The sequence below is a fragment of the Tenrec ecaudatus genome, chromosome 14 (assembly GCF_050624435.1).
Source record: "Tenrec ecaudatus isolate mTenEca1 chromosome 14, mTenEca1.hap1, whole genome shotgun sequence".
Classification (NCBI taxonomy): Eukaryota; Metazoa; Chordata; class Mammalia; order Afrosoricida; family Tenrecidae; genus Tenrec; species Tenrec ecaudatus.
In genome coordinates this window covers 47,651,850-47,672,394 of record NC_134543.1, presented here as the reverse complement: position 1 = coordinate 47,672,394, position 20,545 = coordinate 47,651,850, and the positions used below count along the sequence as shown (strand labels likewise).

The 20,545-nt window shown below is 45.5% G+C and overlaps 1 protein-coding gene across 1 annotated transcript in view; it reads right to left on the bottom strand.

Annotated features, from left to right (window-relative positions):
* Positions 1-1,370: 1,370 nt before the first annotated feature.
* CCDC198 (coiled-coil domain containing 198) overlaps positions 1,371-20,545 on the bottom strand; it is a 42,365-nt gene continuing 23,190 nt past the window's right edge. Inside the window, exons 3-6 of the mRNA XM_075532050.1 lie at positions 18,215-18,301; positions 16,763-16,861; positions 11,643-11,799; positions 1,371-1,606 (exon numbers count right to left, since the gene is read on the bottom strand). Of these exons, the coding sequence (XP_075388165.1) occupies positions 1,371-1,606; positions 11,643-11,799; positions 16,763-16,861; positions 18,215-18,301 (579 nt within the window). The remainder of the gene's footprint in view (positions 1,607-11,642; positions 11,800-16,762; positions 16,862-18,214; positions 18,302-20,545) is intronic.

Genomic DNA, 20,545 nt, shown 5'->3' with positions numbered 1-20,545 from the left:
AGTCCCAGTGCAGTGTAGCACCAATGAAACACACAACTTTCCTCTGGCTTTTTGGTGCTTCCTCGCCCCACTATCATGACCTCAATTCTACCTTACAGGGCAGATTAGACCAGAGCATGCACACTGCTGCAGGTGGGGGCTTGCAACATGGGGAATCCAGGAAGGATGGACCCTTTGGGGCCAATGGGGGAGTAGAGATACTGGGGGGGGGGTAGGGTGGCAGGGAGAGAGGCGAATCGATCACAAGGATCAATCTAGAACTCCCTCCCATGGGGGCGAATACCAGAGGGGTGGGTGGGAGGCGGTGGAGGATGATGTAAGGTATGGAAATAATGTTCTATAACTTGTCAGGGGTTCATGGCGGAGGGCAGGTGGGGAAGGGAGAGGGAGGAAGTAAGGAGCTGATATCAGGGGCTCAGGTGGGAAGAGAATGCTTTGAAGGTGATGATGGTGGCATGTGTGTAAATGTGCTGACATGTTGGAGGAATGTGTGGATTATGATGGGAGATGTGGGAGCCCCCAATAAAAGTCTTAAAAAAAAACAAAGGAGAACCGGCAGCTGCTACTGCTTCTTCCTCTTGAGAAATTTGCTTTTTGGAACCCTCAGCTGACATGAAAGAAAACTGAGTACCCTTCTAGAGAGATAACTGAATGATATCCTGTAAAGAGGGTCTGAGAGTATACTAGGGGACTTTAAAACGTTTTCGAGAAAATGGGATGAAAAGATAATACAGTTTCCTCAAAAATTTTTAGAAGCTTAAGTGTATGTGTATATGTGTAAGTCTCTAGCTCTATCTACCCATCTGTCCATGCATCCATGCATCCATGCATCCATCCACCCACCCACCCATGCATCCATCCATCCATCCATCCATCCATCCATCCATCCATCCATCCATCCATCCATCCATCCATGCATCCATCCATCCATCCATCCATCCATCCATCCATCCATCCATCCATCCATCCATCCATGCAGAGACAGAGACCCTAAGAGCCCATTCTCCCAGCACCTGGGTTGAGCCTGCAGACGACTCCAGTTCAGGCTCTTACTCCTATTTGACGGAACTCTGTTAAAGACTCCAGAAGAGATCGACAGAAGAATCATGCAGCTGAGCCAAGTAACACAAAGAAAAGTAAGAGAATAAAATGGTTCTTGTTTAACTCCCAAGTTTTGAAGCAATGGGACAGTAATAGGTAACAGAACATATGAAAAACCTGTAAACCACGAGAATCCAAGCAATTCCATTCTTTTTTTTCTCCAAATAAAGTGATTTGGTTTCCTTCAAGTAATTCATTCACCAACTTGGAAATTTTTACAGGATTATATACTTCAGTATAATCAGTATCTAGACTTATGAACAGCATCCTTATTCTTGATCAAAGAACTCATCAAAAAGTGGGATTTTCTCTGTCCTGGTCCTCACCAGCGCTCGTGGCTTCTTCTCGTCTCTCCCTGGCTCATCTGAGTCAGAACTGGAAGTATCCCAGAAAAGCTGCCCCCGGGTTTCTTGCTCACGGAGCCATGTTTCCATTTTGCCAATTTTTCGGCGACAATAGTCACCTCCTGCTTGATGTTCTAAAAATGTTGCGTTCCACGAGTTTCCTACAAAATATGAACAGATTGTTTTCCTAACAATGATTTATTGATTAAATTTCAAAAAGGACAGAATAAGTTGCTTTGTGTCCTTCAGAACTACACGTACATAATTTCAAGTGGTATCTAAGCATTAAAACTTATTTTGATTGTTAATGTTAAAGATTTTAAAATCTTCAGGGAGATACACAAACGGTTACAATATACATATATTTACCCCAATTCACTGACATGTTGGCACACTTGTTGTTTTACACACACACGCGCACACACGCACACGCATGCACACACACGGTAAAAGGCCAGTGAAAAAGAAGACCACCTGCGAGATGCATTGACAACTGTGGCTGCAACAGTGGGCTCACACACAGGACGGATGTTGAGGTTGGCACAGGGATGGGCCGGGTTTGCTGCACTTGGAAGCTACTTGACGGCACTTAACGTGGGAAAACTCAATGCTTTTGACTTAAGCCATTTAAGAATCACAGTCACTTCAACCCTAAACGCATCACACGGACTCCCTGAGAACAAAGGCATTTTTCTATACAACCACAATACAGGGATGATCCTCTGTGTCATATATTGAATCGTGTCCCTCCAAACCACGCGTAGCCTTGGCTGGCCTATGAATCTGAGTGGTTGGGCAGTTACAGAGCGATGCAATCAATTTGACAGCTGTGTGATGATGTAATGATCCCCATCATGGGATCTGAGGTGACCAATCAATCGTCAGGGCTCAGGGGGGGATACAACACCCTGACTCAGGTCACAGCCCCGAACCAATGGAAGGTGCATTGTTCTTGAGTCTTTTTCTCCTTCCCACCTCCTCTTTCTCCTCCTCCTCCTCCTCCTCCTCCTCCTCCTCCTCCTCCTCCTCCTCCTTTTGTCTTTTGTAACACTGACGTTTTAAAGAGTTCAAGCCAATTATTTTGTAGAATTATTCTAAATTAGGACTTGTCTGTTTCTTTGGATGAAGTTCAAGTTAAAAATTTGGCAAGACGATTGCAAGGTTGCCTAGTTCTATTTATGGAGCACCTTCAGTGCTAGAGCATCACACATGCTTTTCTAACCTTCGCATCGAGGCTGACGCCGCAGCAGAGTCACCTGTGGGGTGTTTTAGCAAGCGTGCTGTCTGGGACATGCTGTGGAGCTCAGTGGCAGAGTCGTGTTATTAGCTATGACACACTGTTGCTGTCAGGTGCCGTCAAGTCAGTCTGACTCATAGCGACCTCATGTACAATAGAACAAAGCCCTGCCCAGTCCTCCACCATCCTCCCAATTGTGTCTGAACTCATTTTGCAGCCATGGTGCCAATCCATCTGACAGTTTTCCTTTTTTTTTCTCTTCACTGACCTACTTTACCAAGCGGGGTGTGCTTTTCCAGGGACTGGGCTCTCCTGTTAATATGCCCGAAGTCTGTGAGAGATATCTCACTCTCCTTACTACTAACGAGCATTCCGGCGGTACTTCTTCCAAGACAGGCCTGTGTGTTCTCTTGACATTCTGTGGTGCTTTCAGTATTCCTTGACAGCCCATAATTCAGCTGTATTGATTCATGTTCAGTCTTCCTTATTCAATGGCCAACTTCCTTTTGAAAGAAATCATTTTATTGGGGACTCATACAACTCTTATCACAATCCATCATCCATTGTGTCAAGCACATTTGTACATTTGTTGCCATCATCAAAACATTTTCTTTCTACTTGAGCCCTTGGTTTCAGCTCCTCATTTTTTTCTCCTTCCTCCCTACCCTCACTCCCTCATGAACCCTTGATAAATTATTATTTTGTCGTGTTTTAATTGTCTGAAGTCTCCCTTTACCCACTTTTCTGTTGTCTGTCCCCCAGAGACAAGGTTATATGTAGATCCTTGTAATCGGTTCCCCGTTTCTACCCCACCTTCCCTCCATCCTCCCAGTAGCACCACTCTCACCACTGGTCCTGAAGGGTTCATATGTCCTGGATTCCCTTTGTTTCCAGTTCCTATCTGTAACAGTGTATATCCTCTGGTTGAGCCAGATTTGTAAGGTAGAATTGGGATTATGATAGGGCGGGGGGAGGAAGCATTTAAGAACTAGAGGAAAGTTGTATGTTTCATTGTTGCTATACTGCACTCTGACTGACTCATCTCCTCCCCGAGACCCTTCTGTAAGGGGATGTCCAGTGGCCTACAGATGGGCTTTGGGTCCCCGCTCTGCACTCCCCTTCATTCACCATGACATGTTTTTTTGTTCTTTGATGCCTGATCCCTTCAACACCTCATGATCACACAGGCTGGTGTGCTTCTGAGCTAGATGTGGGTTTTGTTGCTTCTGAGCTACATAGCCGCTTGTTTACCTTCAAGCCCTTAAGATCCCAGATGCTATATCTTTTTATAACCAGGTACCATCAGCTTTCTTCACCACATTTGCTTATATACCCACTCTTTGTCTTCAGCAATCATGTTGGGAATGTGAGCATCATGGGATGCCAGTTTCGTAGAACAAAATATTCTTACATTGAGGGAGTACATGAGTCGAGGCCCAAATGTCCATCTGCTACCTTAATACTAAACCTATAAATATATGTACATAGATCTACTTCCCCATCATCATATATAAATATATTTCCACATGTACATGCCCATATTTAGACCTCTATAAATGCCCTTTGCCTCCTAGTTCTTTCTTCTATTTCTTTTTACTTTCCTCTTGTCCCACTATCATGCCCAGCCTTCCTTAGGGTTTCAGTAATGCTTCTTGGCTACATTGCCCTTGACGAAGCCCACCAGGCATCCTATACCCTCCTTGCCATTGATTTTAGATCACTTGTTGTTCCCTTGTCCCTGGGTTGGTTGACAACCCCCTTCCCTTCCCCCACCTCCATGTCTCCCATGTTCTACCCAAACTGTCAGTCCCATTGTTTTCTCCTTTGGATTGTTTATCCTGCCAATCTTATCTAGAAAGACATGCAGAGACAATGATAAGCACAAAATCAAGACAAAGCCAAACAAAACAACAAAAACCAACAACAACAAAAGAAAAGCCTATAAATAGTTCCAGGTCTGTTTGTTGACCTTTTTAAAAATCGTTTTATTAGGGGTTCATACAACTCTTATCACAACCCATACATACATCAACTGTGTAAAACACATCTGTACATTCATTGCCCTAATCGTTATCAAAACATTTGCTCTCCACCTAAGCCCCTGGCATCAGCTCCTCATTTTTCCCCCTCCCTTCCCACTCCCACCTCCCTCATGAACCCTTGATAATTTATAAATTATTATTTTGTCATATCTTGCCCTGTCCAATGTCACCCTTCACCCACTTTCCTATTGTCCATCCCCCAGGGAAGAGGTCACATGTAGATCCTTGTAATCGGTTCCCCCTTTTTACCCCACCTTCCCTCCATCCTCCCAGTATTGCCACCCACACCACTGGTTCTGAAGGGATCATCTGCCCTGGATTCCCTGTGTTTCCAGTTCCTATCTGTACCAGTGTACATCCTCTGGCCAAGCCAAATTTGTAAGGTAGAATTGGAATCATGATAGCAGGGGAGGAGGAAGCATTTAGGAACTAGAGGAAAGTTGTATGTTTCATAGTTGATATATTGCACCCTGACTGGCATATCTTCTCCCTGAGACACCTTCTGTAAGGGGATGTCCAGTGGCCTACAAATGGGCTTTGGGTCTCCACTCCTCACTCCCCACCTCATTCATTATGATATGATTTTTTTGTTCTGATGATGCCTGATACCTGATCCCTTTAACACCTCGTGATCTCACAGGCTGGTGTGCTTCTTCCATGTGAGTTTTGTTGCTTCTGAGCTAGATGGCTGCTTGTTTACCTTCAAGCGTTTAAGACCCCACACGCTATATCTTTTGATAGCTGGGCACCATCAGCTTTCTTTGCCACATTTGCGATGCACCCTTTTGTCTTCAGTGATCGTATCATGGAGGTGAGCACACAATGATCTGATTTTTTTGTTCTTTGGTGCCTGATAACTGATCCCTTCTGCACCTTGTGGTCACACGGGCTGGTGTGCTTCTTCCCTGTGGGCTTTGTTGCTTCTGAGCTAGATGGCCGTTGGTTTACCTTGAAGCCTTTAAGACCCCAGACGCTATCTCTTTTGATTTGTTGACCTTTAGGAGTGTTTACTGGTCAAGTCTGATGAAGTGCTATGCCATGGCCCCAAAGTCCATTTTTGGTATTCCCTAGAGACTGTATTGTTTTGCTCTTCTTGCTGCTCTGTTGCATGCCCTTAATGTTTTTCCCCTGTGGATTGGGGTCATATCAGGCACAATTCCCACACTGTGCCTGCAGGGAAGTCCCTTGAAGTGCTATGGGTCTGTGAGGTTGTCATAGTGGGGCTGGCCCTATGGTCTACTCTGTGCATTGGCTGCTCTGAGCAGGAATATCATCCTTGAGGCTTGGTGGGCCAGGATGTGCTCCACTCTCTCTCCTTGCCTCTTCGTTTGCTCCCGTGTGCTCTTATCAGATGCACTCTTCTCCATGAGCTGTAGCGTCAGTGCTGTCCTCTGAAGTGCCTTCTTCTGGGGGGGGGGCATCTGTGAGGATATTCTTATAGCACGTCTCTACATCATCTTATCTTCTATTTACATCAGTTCTCTACAGAATGCTTTTAAAATAACCTGATTATGTCATTTCCTGCCCTTTCAATGGCTTCTGTTGATCTTAAGATTGAAAAAAAAAACAACCTTATTGACATAAATTCCATGTGCTCTGACCCTGACCTGTGTCTTAAGGTCCAGCTTCAGTCACTCTCCACCTTCTTCTCTACCCAGAGCCCAGCATGGATCCCTATCCTTCCCTCTTTGGGCCTTTATGCAGTCTGCTGTCACAATGCTGCATGTTCCTGTTTCCTGCTCTTGGTCCCTAGTCCTCACACGCAAGTGTATTCTTGGCCCTTCATCCTTACTTTGTATCAGGTATCACTTCTTCACAGCAACATTCCCCAACTCCACAGGCCGTTAGGTCTCTAACTATGTGGGGATTACCCACCTCCCCCCATCCCCCTTAAAAAAACCAAACAAACCAGAATTGCTCTGAGCAGAGCGGAATTGTTTTTTTCCCGAGCTTTCTTAGTACGCATTTTTCCTGCTAGGTGAGCATCGAGCAACCCTGAGTTAATGCACTCAGTGACATCGCCTACGAAGGTTCTCTGTGGGCACAGGGAACTTTTTCATAAAAGCAGTTTCACTGGAACCTCATTTTTTGTGATGGCCAATTTAAGAGAACAGTGTGTGGCTGTGAAATTTTGTCTCCTGCTTGGGAGAAATGCCACAGAAATTGTTGTGATGTTGAACACCTCTTACAATGACAGTGCTACTGGAAAAACTCAAATGTCTGAGTGGTTTTCTCATTTGAAATGTTGATTGATGACAAACCTCATTCTGGATGTCTGTCAGCTTCCCGAGTGGATGAAAATATTGACTTGTAGTGCATTTGGAGTTTGTTCTACCAGGTCAGCCTGTTAATCAAGCTTTCTCTTTAGAAGTTTTGAAAAGATTGTTTAACAATGTGTGACAAAAAAAGGACTGATTTGTGTCAGGCAGGAGCTGGTTTTGCCTTCGTGACAATGCATCTGCTCACATGGCCATCTCACTGTGCCATGTTTTGGTGAAAAACATCATGCCTCTCTTGCCCCATGCACCTTACTCACCTGACCTTGCTCTGTCTGACTTCTTTTGTTTCTGTGAGGGACATGAAAGGACAGCAATTTGGCGATGTAGAAGAGGCAAATAAAAACACCCCAAAACTAGGGAGGTGCTGTCAGCCATCTAAACAGATGAGTTTGAAAACTGTTTCCAAGAGTGGAATCAGATTTGACAAATGTATTAAGTGTAATGGGGAGTACTTTGAAGGTAATAGGGTTGTTTTTGTTTTTAAAATTAAATACATAGCTTTTGGGTGGGGGAAAATCTGGTTTGTTTTAGGTACCCCTCATATACTCGGTTTCATCTGTACACTATGATGCAAGTTACACAAGCAGGAAACAAACACCTTTACCTGCCTCATCACTGTACCCTGAGCCTGCCACACAACGCTGGTCACTTGTATGTGCTCAGTAAACATTTTTGAGTGAGGGAATGGATAAATGAATGAGTAGCCAGAGAATTTTGGAGGGTGGGGAGTCTTGGTAACCAGGAGCAGTAGAAGACAACAAATAAAGACCACCTCTCAACCTACAAGAGAGCTGAAACTTTCATCACATCTTCTAAAGGAACAAACAAAAATGAGCAACTAATCACTTATGTAAGAGGAGACCAAGAAGCAGCAGGCATGCAGTAGTTAAAGTGCTTGACTAAAGTGCTGAACAAAAGGCCAGCAGTTCAAATCCACCGGCCACTCTGAGGGAGAAAGACCTGGCTCCCATAAAAATTCACAGCTTGGAAACCCCCTGGGACCAATGCGAGTTCTACACGGTCTCCTTGGGTAGCTCTGAGCTGGCGCAGCCTGCAGGCAGCTCTATTGGCGTGAACGAGGAGGCTGGTGCAGTGAAACCTCAATCTCCAGAACCCGACCAGCAAAATGCTCTTGTATGCTATGATCGCGCTACACTACACTTTTAGGAGAAAGCAAATCAACTATTTTTAGAAAGAAAGAAATCCAGAGATGTTATCCGGGAATAAAGGAAGCATTGCTAGGGTGACTGCCCAGCGCAGTGGGCTACGTATGCAGAGCCCTGAGCTAGCATGCCTCTACTCCGTCTCTCTCTTAGTGGCTGGGTGTGACCTTGAGCAACTCACGGGACCGCCTGGATGTAGTCTCCTCCTCTGTAAAATAGAGATGGCAATGATACCTCAAGGGGTGGCTATGTGGACTAAATAATATATTTAACATGTTTATAAACCCTTTATAAATAATGGCTATGTCCCTTGTTATTCCCCTTGTATACGTCTACAATGAGATTGAATATAGAATCGCGTGGCAACCTCTGCAGGCACTGATGAGGATCTCTTCTCCCTTTCAGAAGGCACAGAGGTCAGGCTGCTCTCAAAAGATGAGGCTGAGCAGTCAGAACTTGCACATTCACAGCCTTTCCTAAGGTTTTCCCAGACACAGTCCCACACCCCTGGTGTCCTGATGAGGCTTTATGAGGAGGCGGGTCGGTGCGCACTTGGAAGTATAAAGACCTGACCCTGTAGCCTGACTCGCCACATCAAGCCAGTTCCCTAAACTCTACACCTCAGTTCCCTTATCGATACAAGGAGGCTGACGGTAGCCACTGTCTTTCAGGCTGTGTGAGGATTGAATGACACGATATAGGCAAAGCGTACAGGACCGGCTATGGAGGAAGCATTCAATAAATGCTAGCTGGGGCAAAATAAAGAAAACCCCTTTCTTGAGTACAATAGACTCTCTTGGGCCCCTCCAGACCTGGGCATCTTCCAAAGGCTTTGCCATGTTGGTCTGTCTGGTCTTTAAGTGACAACTCTAAGTGTCTAACCGTAGCTTGAGGCACTTTTCTTGGTTGTTCTTAGCAATATTTTAAAATCCAGTTCTGAGACTTAAAATTTATTTACCTTTATGATTATAAATCATACTCCTATTTCATTGTGGGACTGAGAGTGGAGTTTAAATGGATGATGCAAACAGATTTCTAATTATTCAACCTTTTCTTCCTTAATTAACTTAATGATTATGCATCTTGCTTCTCTGAGCAAGAGCAGTGTCTCAGTTGATGATTTTGCATCTCAGCTCAGGACCAGCCCCCCTGAGACACAGCGAGCACTATCCTGGAGACCCATCCCCTGCTGTGGGGGTCTGGACCACAGCACAGTAATCTCAGGTGCGGGCAAGACTGTTCATTAAACACTGGTGGAGGTCAGTGGGTGGGAGGGGTGGTTTGCCTTGAGGAAATTGATTCCAGCTGGAACTTGATTCCAGCTCCTAGTAGCCCTATAGCACAGGGTTTTCAGGGCTGTAAATCAGTAGTTCTCAATCTTGCTAATGCCACGACTCTTTAATTCAGTTCCTCATGTTGTGGTGACCCCCACCCCAACCATAAACTTATTTTCATTGCTACTTCATCACTGTAATTTTGCTACTGTTATGAATCGGGCCACCCCTGTGAAAGGGTCATTCGACCCCCAAAGGGGTCTCGACTCACAGGTTGAGAACCACTGCTGTAAATCTTTATGGCCCCAGACTGCCACATCTTCCTCCTGCAGAGCAGCTGGTAGGTTTGAACTACTAGCCTTTGGCTAGCCGCTAGCCCTTTAATCACATACCACCCAGGCTCTCTGTGGGAATGTGAAGGGGGAAAGTTTAGTAAGACTCTAATTGGTGGAGCAGCTAAACAGAGATGCTGGGCTCAGCTGTCCCTTGAAAAGCCCAGAAGATCTGAGCAATCAGGTGTGGCTGGAGTGTGGGGGTAGAGGCAAGAGTGTTAGGAAATTTGGATAGGGAAGGGCAGTCTAAGGTAGGATGTTAAGGGGCTTAGACTTTGTCCTGAGGCTGATGGAGGCTCACTGAAGTTTTGTTCTTTTGTTTTTAAAGCAGGAGAATTACATGGTGAAGTGTGCACTCATAATGTCTCCTCTGCTCTAGAAAACACTGTGGGGCGGTTCCGCTCTTGCACGCAGGGGTCACCATGACTCGGAATCAACTGCAGAACAAGTAACAGCAGTAACTCTGCTATGAGGGCAGGGCTGGATGAGAATCCCCTGGTGACCATGACCCACTGTAGGCCTTGATTTAGAGGTCGAACATGATGCCTGGGATTCGGTACTTCTCACCAATGCCCAGGTGATGCAGATGCAGATACTGATGCCCGACGTCTGGCAGCAAAGGGAGAAGCACTTAAGTGGAGGGCAGGTGGAAGGAGGGTGAAGGCCTGGCATGAAGAGGTCAGCCAGGAGGCGTGGAATTGATGACGGCCTGAGCTAAGACAGTGAGCATGGAGCTGGGAGAGAGGGCAGATGTCAGTCCTAAGTGGCATCAGCAGGACTTTGTGATGGACCCACTGTTGGTAGAAGGGCTAAGGAGCCTGGGTTCCTGGCTGGTGCACAGAGACCTCGCTCCCAGAGACATTGGGGGTAGCAGGGGGAGCAAGCACAGAGTGGGAAATGATGCTCAGGTGACTGTAGACATTCTGAGCAGGCCTGAGAGGGCTGACTTGCAGCGGAGGGGACAGCCTGGGAGAGAGGAAGGCCCGGACATGGCACAAAAAGGCTGATGATATCGATTTGCCATGTGATCCCAAGCAGTATCATCGACATGAAGTCCCCAAGTTACACACGACCTACATACAGAAAACTCCCACTTGTTCTTTAATAGTATGTCAATTTGTCTTCACTTGGAAACCGGTGAACCAACCCCCTTAACCTGTGAGAGGATTCTGACTCATCGCAGCTAGACCCAATCCATCCGACAACATGCTGGTAAATCTTTATGGAAGCTACCACAAAGCAGCCAGGGGGTTCGAACTGCCGGCCTGTGGTTAACAGCGGAGTGCGTTAAGCACTGCATCACCAGGGCTCGCTGAACCAACCTCGACTCACCACAAAGTCTTCATCGCAATCACCTTCACCTGCACCATCTGCAGCTTTTAAATCATCGGAAAGTTTTGGAACCTTTTCTTGAACTGAATTAAGACTCATTAAGAATATATGGACCAGGCCCAAGCTATCCACAAATTCTTCAAGACACGGGTAGGGACTGAGCTGGTTTGTAACCTGGGGGACAGCCTACACCTCCAGACCCTTCATTCGCTCTAAGAAGAGGAGGCGGTTTGTCCTTCTCTTTCCAGGGACGGTGCAGGAGCACAGTGACGCATGGAAGGCATATCCAGTCCTTAACAAGAAAGAGACATCTTTTTCACACAACTTCAGCCTTGTTTCTTTGCTTTCCTTTCAGGCCACTCAAAAATGACTTGATAGCAGTTGCACCAAGTTCCACGAAGTAAACTATCAGCAAGAACCCAAGGATGGTTAGCATCTTTGTTCTCCACGGGTACTTTATTTGGCAAAGTTTTAAAAGCACTTGAAATATTTCACACACACACACACACACACACACACACACACACACACAACTCACCTGGATTTCTGTTCACAGTTTCATCAGGCACCCAGGTGAGGTCATCATCTTCGTTCCTTGGAAGGCTTTGAAGAATTTTCTTGGCTTTATGCTCCCTTGAGTTTTGTTTGTTAATTATTGCCTCCCTGCGAAAATCTTTCTTTAACTCCAATTGGGCCTGAAAAGGATCAATTATAAATGAATGATGTTGACCAAGCTCTTATCATCAGGACGAACAAGCAATTTGTACGACCATCTGCAGCCACTATCCCCAACTGAGGCTTTAGTTCTTACTGGAAGTGAAGACACTTACTCTTCATGGGACTGTTGGGGAAAAGGTGAATATGTTCAAGGTCTCAAAAGGCATGGTTTAATATGAAGACCCCATCCATAAAAGGACATGAGCACCAAATGAAAAGATGACCTATAGATTGTGAGGACATTTTCAGGAACCCTATGTTAGATAAAGGTCTAATACCAAGTACACACACACACCATATATAATATCTATACAACTTGCAGATGCTTTGATGTCAACTAGACACTCTTGGCTAGGACGGAGCTACTCAAGTCACAGCCTGAGGCCACTGCCTTTGGATAAAAGTGAGGCACTCAGAACTATTCTCTTGCCGGAGCTCTGCCGCTGACCCTGGGCCCCAGCTGTTGGCGGCCTGCCATGTTTCCACCAATTTTGGATCCATGTGACTTGGTGCTCAGTGGCCTGTGCTCGTTTTGCTTCCCAGTTCACAATTCTGCATCACAGGCATGTGGCTATGGGAGTCTGAAGGAGGACTTGCAGACTAGTATCAGACTATGGCCATGTGTGGCCTGGGCTGCAGGGCCTGCTTGATGTGAAGATGCTTCTTAATACGAAGCTCTTTCTTTTTTTACATTTAATTAGGGGCTCATACATCTCTTATCACAATCCACACATATACATACATCAATTGTATAAAGCACATCCGTACATTCTTTGCCCTAATCATTTTCAAAGCATTTGCTCTCCACTTAAGCCCCTTGCATCCGGTCCTCTTTTTTCCCCTCCCTCCCTGCTCCCCTCTCCTTCATGAGCCCTTGATAATCCACAGATTGTTATTTTGTCATATCTTGCCCTATCCAGAGTCTCCCTTTCCCCTCTTCTCTGCCGTCCATCTCCCAGGAAGGAGGTCACATGTGGATCCTTGTAATCAGTTCCCCCTTTCCAACCCACTCACCCTCCACTCTCCCAGCATCGCCCCTCACACCCCTGGTCCTGAAGGTATCATCCACCTGCATTTCCTGTGCCTCCAGCTCCCATATGCACCAGTGTACAACCTCTGCCCTATCCAGTCCTGCAAGGTAGAATTCGGATCATGGTAGTTGGGGGGAGGAAGCATCCAGGATCTGGGGGAAAGCTGTGTTCTTCATCGGCACTATCTCGCACCCTGACTGACCCATCTCCTCTCCTAAACCTATGAGGGGATCTCCAGTGGTCGACATTTGGGCCTCGGGTCTCCACACTGCACTTCCCCCTTCATTCACTATGGTATATATATATATATATATATATATATATATATATATATATATATATATATATATATATATATATATATATTCTTTTTTTTTTGCTTGATGCCTTATACCTGGTCCCTTTGGCACCTCATGATGACACCGGCTGGTGTGCTTCTTCCATGTGGACTTTATTGCATGAAGCTCTTTCTTATGCATACATGAGTGCCACTGAAATTTTCCCTCTAGATAACCTATCCTAACACACTTAACATCAAAAAGGCAAACAACCCAATTTAAAAATTGAGCTAAAGGCTTGGGCCATCATTTACTAATGAGGATATTCAAATGGCCAACAGGACATAAAAAATAAGAGTTCTGTTTAACCCCATGTGCTGTCTTATCACTGGCCATCAGACGCACACCTGGGGTTTATTCACCTGGAGCAACAGAGGAGGAAGGTGAGTCAGAAATAAGAGGAAATGAAAGATGTGGGTAATGCTCTTCAGGAGGATTTACCTTCTTTTCCATTAGAACAGAAGCATTGGATGGTGCCCAGCTGCCCTTACCAAACATTTTGATCAAAAAGTCTATAATATAATCCTGATCAAAGGGGGAAATCACAGAACAGAATTTTTAATTCTCATGGACTAGACCAGGCATCCTCAAACTACGGCCCATGGGTCACATGCAGCCCGCCGAAAACATTTATCCGGCTACCAGATATTTTTGCCCTTTTTGTTTTTTTACTTCAAAATAAGATATGTTCAGGGTGCGATGTAGCAACAATGAAAAATACAACTTTCCTCTAGTTCCTAAATGTCCCCCGCCCCCCTCCCGCCTCCCCGCCACTATCATGATCCCAATTCTACCTTGCAAATCTGACTAGACCACAGCATGTTCCTATCTGGTACAGATAGGAACTGGAAACACAGGGAATCCAGGGTGGATGATCCCTTCAGGACCAGTGATATGAGTGGTGATACTGGGAACATAGAGGGAGGGTGGGGTAAGAAGGGGGAACCAATTATAAGGATCTACATATAACCCCCTCTCAGGGGCACAGACAACAGAAAGGTGGATGAAGGGAGACATCAGTGTAAGACATGACAAAATAATAATAATTTATAAATTATCAAAGGTTCATGAGGGATGGGGCGGGGAGGGAGGGGGGAAAATGAGGAGCTGATAACAAGGGCTCAAGTAGAAAGCAAATGTTTTCAGAATGATGATGGCAACAAGTGTACAAATGTGCTTGACACAGTGGATGTATGTATGGATTGTGATACGAGTTGTACAAGCCCCCAATAAAATGATTTAAAACAAGAAAGAAAATATAGACAGCAGAATCTATGCCTATTCAACAGTTTCTGCATGCACAATTCATATGACTGATTGTATTTTTCACGATGTGTAACCCATTCTCACCCTCCTTTTCCAAGTTGTTTCTCCTTCATTAACAGAAACTTACGGCCCTCTACATTTCCTGTATGATTTTTCTTTTGTCAATTTGATCCCATACAGTGCTTCAGGTAGACATTTTTTTGTACGTTAAGCTAAATTATCGTTTGGTTTTAAGATGTCAGAGGATATCTTTGATTTAAGGGTTTAAAGATTATCTAGGGCAGTAGTTTCAAGAGTTCATCAACTCTCTATGGCTCCAGAAAGTCTAGCCCAGGGGTCCTCAAACTTTTTAAACAGGGACCAGTTCACTGTCCCTCAAACCCGTTGGAGGTCCTGACTATTTTTGTTTGTTCTTTTTTTAAAATCGTTTTATTAGGCGCTCATACAACTCTTATCACAATCCATCCATACATCAATTGTGTAAAGCACACTTGTACATTCATTGCCCTCATCATTCTCAAAACATTTGCTCTCCACTTAAGCCCCTGGCATCAGCTCCTCATTTTTCCTCCTCCCTCCCTGCCCCCATCCCTCATGAACCCTCTACCCTGACTGGCTTGTCTCCTTCCTGTGGCCCTTCTGTAAGGTGATGTCCAGTTGCCCACAGATGGACTTTAAGTCCCTACTCGCACTCCCCCTCATTCACCATGATATGATTTTTTGTTCTTTGATGTCTGATACCTGATCCCTTCAACACCTCATGATCACACAGGCTGGTGTGCTTCTTCCATATGGGCTTTGTTGCTTCTCAGCTAGATGGCCGCTTATTTATCTTCAAACCTTTAAGACCTCAGATGCTATATCTTTTGATAGTCGGGCACCATCAGCTTTCTTCACCACATTTGCTTATGCACACATTTGTCTTCAGTGATCATTTTGGGAAGGTGGGTATCATGGAATGCCAGGTTAATAGAACAAAGTGTTCTTGCATTGAGGGAGTACTTGAGTGGAGGCCTAATGTCCATCTGCGACCTTAATACTAAACCTATAAATGTATGCACATAGATCTATTTTCCCATCATGATATATACATATATTAACATCTGTACATGCCTGTATGTAGACCTCTATAAATGCGCTTTGCCTCCTAGTTCACGCCTCTATTTCTTTTTACTTTCCTCTTGTCCCACTATCATGCCCAGCCTTCATTTGGGTTTCAGTAATTCCTCTTGGTTACATTGCCCTTGATCAAGCCTTACCAGGCCTCTTACACCCTCTTTGCCACTGATTTTGAATCATTTGCTGTTCCTTGTCCCTGGGTTTGTTAACACCACTTCCTTTCCCCTATCCCCCACCCCTCCCATGTCCTCCCGGAACCTTGGTCCTATTGTTTTCTCCTCCAGCTTGTTTATCCTGCCTATCTTATCTAGATAGACCTGCAGAGATAATAATATGCACCAGAACAAGACAACTGCTTTCTATATTTTCAACAACTCAAATAAATTGCATAAATCTATAAGAAGGAAGCTTGTGACAGAGAGGACTGTGGCAGTGAGAGGACTGAACACAGAGAGGTGACGCAACAGAGTTGTTAGCAGACGGACTCTTCCGTATTCTTCCTAGCTCCGAGCCAGCCAGGCTGCAGTATAGCACCGATGAAACATTCCTCTAGTTCTTTAATGCTTCCCCCGCCCACTATCATGGCCCCAATTCTACCTTACAAATCTGGCTAGACCAGAGCATGCACACATGGTACAGATAGGAACTGGAAACACAGGGAATCCAGGACAGATAAACCCCTCAGACCATTAATGAGAGTAACAATACCAGGAGGGTAGGGGTAAGGTGGGAAGATAAAGGGGGATCACAATGATAGACGAATAACCACCCCCCTTAGGGATGAACAACAGAAAAGTGGGTGAAGAGGCAGTGGTTGATGTAAGATATGAAAAGAAAAAATAATTTATAAATTATCAAGGGTTCACGAGGGAAAGAGGGAGGAAGGGGTGGGGAGGAGGGAGGAAAAAATGAGTTGATTCTTCCTAGCATTAGTAGTTGAGTTCAGCTCCAATGGGTTACTGGTTGACCTGCTAACTGCAAGGTCAGCTGTTCAAAACACCAGCCACTCCATGGGATAAAGATGAGGCTCTCTGTATCTGTACAGAGTAGCTGTGTTGGAACCCCCTAGGGGAAGTTCTACTCTGTCCTATAAAGTCATGTGTGCATCCCTATGTTCATGGCAGGGGTTAGTTAGATGGAGTAAGTTTGGTAACTATGCCACTCTTCCTCTCTCTTTTTAGATTTACCTCTTGTCTTTTACGGTTCATTTCTAGCATTTGCATCTTATGTAAATATTGTCTTTTCCCAGAAATATATGATGGTATCTGCATCTTCTTTTCCAGTTCCTGCAATCAAAGATGGCACACTGGTTATTATGGGATAATATGCCACAGATTCAGCAATCCATGACCTTGCTGTTGGTTTGTTTTTACAGATCAGAGTGTCACATAAGCGAATCAGTCACCCACAGACCCAAGGGATCTCTTGTGATGTCCAGCATGGACCATTGCCGTTCCCCGTGCACCCTGTGTGTAGCTCTCACTGAGCTAAATGGCAGTGCGAGGTCCTCTGGCAAGGTCCGGCAGAGCTGTGCAAACCTCGAATAGAAATGTCTTTCCACCTCTCACTTGGACCGGATATTATTTCCCCTGTCTACAGATGTTTATTGCTGTCTCACCAGAAGTGTGTTCTGGTTTGATGAGGCTCTCTGCTCCTGCTTCTGCCCTCACTGATCAGTTGTCTCATATGACATGTGAGGGGGGCTGTGGCCTGGTTGAACAGAGCTGATCTCGACAGCGCACACCCCAACCCACCAGTACGAACCCCAGAGAATCGTGCAGCTGAAGAAGAATGGGAAGTTGAGTAGTTGTGACCGTGGTGATTTGCCCTGGAACATCAGAATCTTCAGTGGGACAATGTGGACAGCTGCGGAGGGCAAACGGGCGAGACTCCATCATTTCCCGCTTGCTCTTGCCAGGGAAGGGAAGGGCGGTATCTCTTCATGTCGTCCATGTCTGTCGAAGGGACGATCAGCACCACCAAGGTGCCCATGATGGCCTGGCAGGAGCCGGACAGCTTTTGCCAGATGAGCTGGTTCTAGAGCAGTGTTTAGGAAGAACCTGCATAATTAGGAATGATGGGATGGAGTCCACTTCACAGTTTTCCTTTCCATGTGAGTGGAGATTTTAGGCAGCAGACTCTTATACATTTCTCACAGGAAAAGATCAACCAGAGACCCTGCCAAGGATTACTTTGTGGTGAGACTGTGGCCAATAAGAACACGCTCTTGTTGTTGTTTTTAAGAACACGGTCTTGATAAGATTTTCTACCCCGCCCCCACCCCCAAAATGGAAAAGGAGATTAAAAAAAACAAAACTTTTTTTTTATTAACTAAGGAAAACAAGGGAGATATTGCTGCATTTCCCACAAATTTGAAAACTTCCAGATTCACCAACTTCCAAGCACGAGTCCCCTCATTCATGGACATCTCCCTGCTCCCTCGTGAGGGCGGAGAGCTGGGAGTTAATGCGAGGCAAGGGCCGGTGCCAGGCCGAGGAGAAGATGGACAGCTCCCAATAACGTCACAGTTCCTTTTCTGTCCCAAGTCGCTGCTCCCCCCTACCCCTCCACCCCCCGACATCCCATGCAGCCTCCCTGCCCTAGTCCCCACACTCTCCCTGGTTGCTGCGCCTGTTTACCTTTGCTTTGTGTGTTGTCCTTGCTTCTTGCTGGCTCAGAAACTTTACAGAAGTAATTACTTGTGGCAGGTCACTGGATTCCAGCACCTAGAAGCCCAACACGTAGCACATTCAGCATTCCTCGTGCCATGAGATGGTGAAACAGAAAAAGCAGACTTTAAACCGGTGGTTCTCAACCTGTGAGATCTTTGGGGGTGTCCAACAACCCTTTCACAGGGGCCGCCTGATTCATAACTAGCAAAATGACAGTGAAAACAAAAATAATTTTATGGTTGGGGGGGGCCACCACCACATGAACTGTATGGAAGGTTGCGGCATTTGGAAGGTTGAGGACCACTGCTTTCAACTAAACACTTGGCAGAAACAGCACTTGTTCTGGACAATGCACAGGGAAAGTGATTTCCACAGCACTACTGCCCTGTCTGTGCACAAGGCTTTCCAGCCTATCTAGGTTCTTTACGACTGCACGGCACTGTCACCAGTGACTTACTGGTTAGTGAGTGAAGGGATTAAGAGGCCATTTTTGTGTGCGTTCAGGGATCGTGTCGAAAGTTACCAAAAAAACCAGGGTTTTAGAATATTAGAGGTGAAAGAGATCCCAGGGAGTTACTTTATTCTTCCCTTCACCAACTGAGCCAGTCTCATCCTCAGAGAAGTGACCTGTTTTTGAGATCTCCAGAGAAGCTGCTCAGCCTCCTCAACCGCCACCGCAATAACCACTGGTGCTTATGAGGCACATTTAAAATGAAACTGCAAATGTGCTCACTCAAATTTTAGAGATGTCCTTAACGAACGGGGACTTGGACTTACAGGGAGAGCATGTGGATGTCTCAAGGGGTCCCTAAGACCAGGCAGCTACTGATGAATCAGTAGGTCTGCCTCCAACTTCTACAGCTCCGGCAGCTGGAGAGCTGTGAAGTGACCTGGGAGCGTGAGAGGTGAGGATTGGTCTGTTCATATTGACACGTCTTATGGATTAAACTGTGTTCCTCTAAAGAGGTGTTCTTCTTGCTGAAGAGTTGATGTTGCTACTGCACGTTCGATAGGAGATCCTTGTCTGATATGTCAAGCCAGAACTAACTAAAGTAAATCGCTTGTTTGCTTCTCTAGCTTCTGTAGCTCAGAAGCAACAAGCCCACATGGAAGAAGCACACCAGCCTGTGTGACCATGAGGTGTCGAAGGGATCAGGTATCAGGCATCAAAGAACAAAAAATCATATCAATGTGAATGAGGGGGAGAGTGCGGAGTGGAGACCCAAAGCCCATCTGTAGGCAACTGGACACCCCTTTACTGAAGGGTCTCAGGGAGGAGATGAGCCAGTAAGGGTGCAGTGTAGCAAGGATGAAAAATACAACTTTCCTCTAGTTCTTTTTTTTTTTCTTTTTCCTCTAGTTCTTAAAAGTTTCCTCCACTCCCACCTCCCACTACCATGATCCCAATTCTACCTTACAAATCTGGCTCGACCAGAGCATGTACACTGGTACAGATAGGAACTGGAAACACAGGGAATCCAGGATGGATGATCCCTTCAGGACCAGTGGTGAGTGAGAGTAGTGATACCGGGAGGGTGGATGAAGGGTAGAGAGGGGGAACTGATTATAAGGATCTACATATAACCTCCTCCCTGGGGGACGGACAACAGAAAAGTGGATGAAGGGAGACTTCAAACAGTGTAAGTTATGACAAAACAATACTTTATAAATTATCAAGGGGTCATGAGGGAGGAGGAAGCAGGGAGGGAGGGGGAAAATGAGGAGCTGATGCCAGGGGCTAAGTGGAGAGCAAATGTTTTGAGAATGATGAGGGCAACAAATGTACAAATGTGCTTTATACAATTGATGTATGTATGAATTGTGATAAGAGTTGTATGAGCCCCCAATAAAATTATTTAAAAGTGATGCATTTGAGAAATCGCATAACACAGACAATTCTGAGTAAAATCAGTCAGTCTCCAAAGGACACATCTTGTATGAGATCATGATGTATAAAATCAAGAAAAGGCTCTCCTACTAAAAGAAACATTCTTTGACGGTGACCGAGGGTGGGAACAGCAGTGAGAGAGGGAAGAGAAGTCATGGGCTAGGGGGTAGAAAAGTGGTAACTGTGTTGACAGGGAGGCAACATACAGTCATAGGGAGTTTGGCAAAAATGGTAGCGGCGAGGGAAGACACCACGAAATGTGCAAGGGTTAAAGGCAACAGGCAAATACTCTTAGATGCTCACAAAAATACTCTTAGATGCTCACAAATACTCTTAGATGCACAATCCCACAAAAGTGGTGAGCTAGGAGTAGATGCTTAGCTAGACATGTAGGCTGAACAGATGGGGGA